This window comes from Lingula anatina, chromosome 7 (assembly GCF_051362555.1).
Source record: "Lingula anatina isolate TDL-2025a chromosome 7, LinAna3.0, whole genome shotgun sequence".
Classification (NCBI taxonomy): Eukaryota; Metazoa; Brachiopoda; class Lingulata; order Lingulida; family Lingulidae; genus Lingula; species Lingula anatina.
The window spans coordinates 10,058,451-10,064,319 of record NC_141773.1 but is presented as its reverse complement, the minus strand read 5'-3'; the positions used below and the strand labels follow the sequence as shown (position 1 = coordinate 10,064,319).

General features: G+C 37.6%; 1 protein-coding gene across 1 annotated transcript; it reads left to right on the top strand.

Moving 5' to 3' along the window:
- Window positions 1-376: 376 nt before the first annotated feature.
- LOC106169590 (uncharacterized) lies at window positions 377-4,762 on the top strand. Its single transcript, XM_087016557.1, has 4 exons — window positions 377-531; window positions 3,025-3,136; window positions 4,205-4,315; window positions 4,550-4,762. The coding sequence occupies exons 1-4, from the start codon at window positions 466-468 to the stop codon at window positions 4,645-4,647; spliced, it is 387 nt and encodes a 128-aa protein (XP_086872683.1). The 5' UTR covers window positions 377-465; the 3' UTR covers window positions 4,648-4,762.
- The last annotated feature ends 1,107 nt before the right edge of the window (window positions 4,763-5,869 follow it).

Genomic DNA, 5,869 nt, shown 5'->3' with positions numbered 1-5,869 from the left:
TTGCTAGCAGTTCTTCCCTTGTAATTCTAGCAGTAAATGTATAGTCCGATCTGTAGGTTTTATTATGAATATTTCCACATTCAGACACTAGGAATATAATCTAGTATTACTTGATTTTGTTATTTATCGTTATAATTAGCCAAATTTCAGATGTGCACAAAATTATGCGTCATCTATCATTATATTCATGGTAAAAATTAGAACACGTTTATTTTATAATTAGGCTTTTGTTATATTAAGGATAATTATAAAAACATTAACCCCATTTGAACTATTACCAATGGTGTTGAGATAATTGAAATTAACTCATCATAGCTATTATTCCATAAGCGACCAGGGAGTTTATTCATCATTTATTTCATTATTACAAGACTATTATTTGGCCGAAGTCTATATATATAATATACGGAGTTTTCTTGCAAAGATCAGTTTCAGTTCACTCTTATGCTGATCATATAAGTTGTTATGGCCGGAAAGATCATTTCTGTATTTGTTCTGGTTGGTGCAGTTGCTGTTATACAGGCAAGAGAGGTATGCCACACATGATTTTCTTTTTATGCATTCAGGTCATCAATTTTTACTGTACAGAAAAGACAAAATAATGAAGCATTCCAATCTTATTAGACCAACGAAATTAGGTGTTCATTTTTGGAAATCATGATAGAGATCAGAATAGAAATAGGAAAGCCTAAACTGTCTACGATGCTTAACGTCATAAGAGACTGGAAAACGTGTGAGAATCCGCGTGAGGTAGGTCGAGTCTTGTTCTTTGTCGATAAGGGAGAAACTCTATGCGCCGGGAATGCCATCTTAAAAACTGACCCCACTCTCTTTCAAATCCAAATTTAGCTTCACTTTACGGCAAGTCTCGCGACTTTTGGCTATCAGTTTCTGAAATTGTGCACTTGACTTTTTTGAGTGATTTCCAAGTATTCGAATAAACTACAAAACATTTTAGTATCCATTCTATTTAATATTTTTCATTCAACCATCACACTAGGCACATCAAAATGTTTGGCATTGTACGCCATTGTTTCGCGAAATGTTTGTTGATATAGTTGAAAGACTGCAAATGTACTTCATTATATTCGGAACTAACGATATTGCTCTGACATCCACGGAGCGTAATTATTACGGTATCATTCTGTAAAAGTAATCCATGTAAAATTTTTCATCAATCTGAAAATGAAAAGGACTGCTGGGATTGCAGGAACAGCTGAAGAATCTTTTCTAGTGACTTATTATAGTTTGGACTTCGCATATCGCTCATATTGCTTGTATCGATGGGAATTATTTGTATGGGATTCTTGTCGTTTAAGGTTTCTGAAGGCGCCTAAACGGCAAACTTAAACTCCGCAGGTAAGAGCTTAATGACAGGCGGCAAATTAATCAAATAATTAAATCCCCTTCCTTCACAAATTATTATGATGTTCATAATATTGGCATGTATTCGTGTCACACCTTTCGCACAATAAGGTGTAGATTAATTGCAGTCGTTTTGCGGTATTTGCGGCTTTGCGGTATTTGTTGAATATTTCATGGCACTTCCACGCCTGGTCATTAGTATTTAATGAGGAACCCCATACAGAGGCATATTTTGTTGTGGTGTAAATAGTTGGATGCAAAGGCACTTCTACCCAAATATACACACAGGAAAGCGCCTGTGTGAAAATAGATGTTAAAAACATGTAACTGTAAAAAAAAAAAATGGACTCGGGACACAGCCCTTTAGGTAGTTCTAAATTTACAATTTTATAGTCCTCGAAATCTATCATGGTTTTGTTAGGTCTAATGTGTTTTCAGCCACGGTCACAACCGCACAGATTTTAGGATCGTAGGTCCCCTGGGAATTTTGCGTGCAGTAGAAGCCGTGGAGGTCGTAGAGGTAGACGAAAGTCTGCCTTGCGAGTTGCAAGGGCCAAATGAGATGTCCTTTCAAGCAGGAACGTTAATTGCAAGGTGCAGGGGCCGTGGAAATTGTACTCATTTCTTGAGTTTGTCTTGCTACCTGCGTACGTGACCGGGGGGGGGGGGGGGGGGGGAGAGAGAGACTAGGACCCCATTTCCAGAGATTAGATCGATCTACTTTAGATCGACCTAACTCCCTGGGGGTTCACGCTAAATAGCTGTCAGCCGGGCGGACACGAAAGTTAATTACCCTCTTACAGCTTGTAGTAGGCGGGACGGACATTTAAGTCGGCTTATCTGAAAGTAATCTAGTGAGACTCCCCGCGGGGATAGATCGATCTAAAATCTATGGGAATAGAGTCTAGGGGAAGTGAACACCTAGGGAGACTGGGCGATGTTAACAACTTTGGAGACTGAGAGAAGAAGGGAGACTGGAGGAAGTTAATACCTAGGGAGACTGGGAGATGTTACAGTCTACCTAGATGTTACAGTTTGTAACATCTAGGTAGACTGGGAGAAGAAGGGAGACTGGAGGAAGATAATACCTAGGGAGACTGGGAGATGTTACAGTTTGTAACATCTAGGGAGACTGGGAGAAGAAGGGAGGCTTGGGGAAATTAACTCCTAGATACAGTTGGAGATAGAAAACTTAAGAAGACTGAGGGATATTAACACCTGGGTGACTGGGAGATGTTAACACTTTGGGAGATTGGTAGATGTTTGCGTCCTTAATAGATAGATAAAATAAAGATATGTAGGCATCACAGCTGCTGACAAACGTGTTTTTACCAAGGGTGTATCTTGACAGCATATACGTTGTGTTGTATTGGCGTTAACCTCGAGGTAACAAGCGTATTCCATATGCACATAAAGTAACAAAATTTTGTCGAAATATGGGTATATATTGATCTACACATCCATATGTGGTCGCTTAAATCCCCAGGTTTATATTTCAATAGCTCAAAAGTGATTGGTTGACATTCAATGAAATTTGAAATAAAGCTTGCCATACCTGTAACATAGGTACATGTAAATTAACGCCAATTGGTAAAATAACCGTTCATAAACAGAATGTGAGATGAAGATATGGATAGATACATAATGTATTTTTTTCAGAGTTGCAGAACTTCAATGGACTGTAGAGACCACAGTGGCCGCACTGTGTGCTGGAGTAAGATGTGCTACAAGAATATCCCTTGTAACAAAGATAACGACTGCTATTTTTACGGTAAGAAAATGTTTTCATATTTTCATCCACTCTCTGTTGATAATATTGAGGTATCTCTTTAGATAATATCTGATTTGATAATATCTGCTTAGTTAAGCAATAAATGTTTTGTTCATCAGTCGTATATTCGTAAAAATAAAGAAGGGAAAATCGAGTCACATGAGAGATTCCATTAGAGAACTCTTTTCGATGAACTAAATAAGACAATCAAGTCACTACTCAGTAGGTATGAGCACTCGAGGCATGCATCTCACGCATGTCTCACATGTCTCACGCACCCCCAAACAATCAGATATGGTTATTAGCAAAAATAGCTGTGGATAATGGCTTGCCTTTCTGCGATGTACAAGTATAAAATGACATTGCTTGCGTCAACATGATGCCTGTCTTTGGGGGAAGCGTGATATTATAAAGCAGAGGATCGTATGTTAGATGATGGCAATGCATACACCATTTTCTAGGAGACCGTTGATTGGATAACAGTGATATGTAAAAGACGGGGTTTTCTTTACTGATGTCTCTATAACTATCTGCTGTTCTCTCTCTGGTGACACAGCCCTGAACTGTTCATGTCGTAACTGGGTCGTGCAGAAAGTGTATTCCACGCTCAGTCATCACCTTGATTGGTCAATGAACATAAATACCACATAGAACAAATTCAGAATACCAATAAAGCTTACATGTGAAAAACGATCAAAATCGATTTAGTATTTTTAACGAATTTTATGAAATCGCCCCATACCGTAGATATAGAGTCCACACGAACTAAATAATGTCCTTGTGTTGTCGACTGTACGGGGAATACATTCATTAAAAACTTAAAAGTCAATTTGAATGGTGTTTTTTTTAATGGTAGACTAGTTTGGTAAATCCTTTTATGTATTTCATGTCGTTTTATTTGGTTTTTAGGTTCATGCAGCAATGGTGACAGCCGTGTCGTATGCCTACATCTCTCTCTCTCTCTCTCTCTCTCTCTCTCTGTGTGTGTGTGTGTGTGTGTATGTTTGTGTGTGTTCGAGTACACAGAATACAGTAATTATAAGATATATGCTTAAATGTCGTTTGTAGCTGCCGCTGACGTAGCGGAGGGGCACCCACACCCTCTCTGTTTTGACGACACAGACTCCGTTCGGAAACTGCCCAGCGGCTACGGCACGTGCATGATGGCAGAAATTGTTGGTAGGCGGATACGTCTTTAGTATTTAAATTCATCTTAAGATCTGTATAAGACATGTATAATGAGAACCCCCCCCCCCAACTTAGGCTGTTTGAAAATTCTGCGACTCCCACGAATAAATAATTATGGGTTTCATTATTCTTATCAAATTAATAATCAATTGAACTTCAATCTATTGGGAAAGTTTGGAGAAATATTTTAGAATTTAACCAATTTATTGATTCTGATTTTTTCAGGAAACAAGTACGAGCTTCTTAAAGGAGCTCGCCCTAACGCGGCACTTTCCAAACAGCATAAGCCGGACGTAGGGCCGCTAGCTTTCCAGGGGGAATAAGTGGTCTAGTGGACCAATACCTATATTACATCATACAACAAGTTTGGCCCTCTTTATTGGAGATTTTTCAGTACAAAATTTAATATGATGAAAATAAACAATGATGCAAACCCTTTGTGCTGCTTCTTTTTATATTTTGAGAAAATTATTAGAAAATGCTTTATTATATCGGTTCGATTTGTAGTGATACAAGTGTGTGGCACCCATGACGCAAATACCAGGGGATGTTAATCGATGGCAAGGTAGAGATAAAACTTACATATTATATATTTAGAGATATAATTTATGAATTTTGGACTTAAATGATCCCCGTAAAGACCTAGGATCCATAATTACATTGGTGACCAACGGCCTGAAGTTGCATTTTAACAGGGAATTACAGCGTAGTCGTCGATATAATTCCCTGGTTGTATTAACGCGGAGGTCGCTAGTCATGGGGACACGGCTCTTAGTAGGCAAGAGAGATGGCAAAACAGTTTTAAAAATTCTGAAAACAAAATCAAAAATTTTCATCTCAACAATAGGTATGGCCAGTTTAGAAGTAGCAAAAGTTTTCACTGCCCCTTATGTCTTTTGGTTTTCTGTTCAACCATCAATACACAATATCAAACGAACACAACAGTTCATTGAATGCTGAAAAGATTCTGTATAAGTAAACCATGAACAAACTTTTATAAAACTGATAAAGCTTGTAAATAACTTATTTAGTGAGAGAAAGAGATAATCTACCTATACTTTTAGACAAGCAATTATAACTGAATTATTAAAATAATAATAACGGCCTGGAAAGAAAGAATGCATATATGTATATGTAATTATAAATCACAATTCCCGTCATAAACGATCTCTAAAATTAGTTGTAGATAAAAACATCTATGAATAGTCAATCAGTGAAAAGGATATATTTCACGAAATAATACTGCTAGGATGAGCATGATAATTCAAGCCCCTGACAAATCAAAATATCAATACAAAAATATACACAGAGCAATGCTCTCACCGACGGATGCTTCATAATATTGTTAATTTTCTCTTTCTTTAACCGTCTCAATGGACTCCTCTATTGACCACTCTGGACGAACCTGTTGGTGATCTTTTTATTGTACTCTTCTTCTTCCCCCTTTCTCTTAGGACAAATCAATTGTACAGATGAATTATGTTTTATCTAATTGTTTTCATATGAAGTTGTGTGGTTCTTCATAATGATCACGTTGGTGCTAAA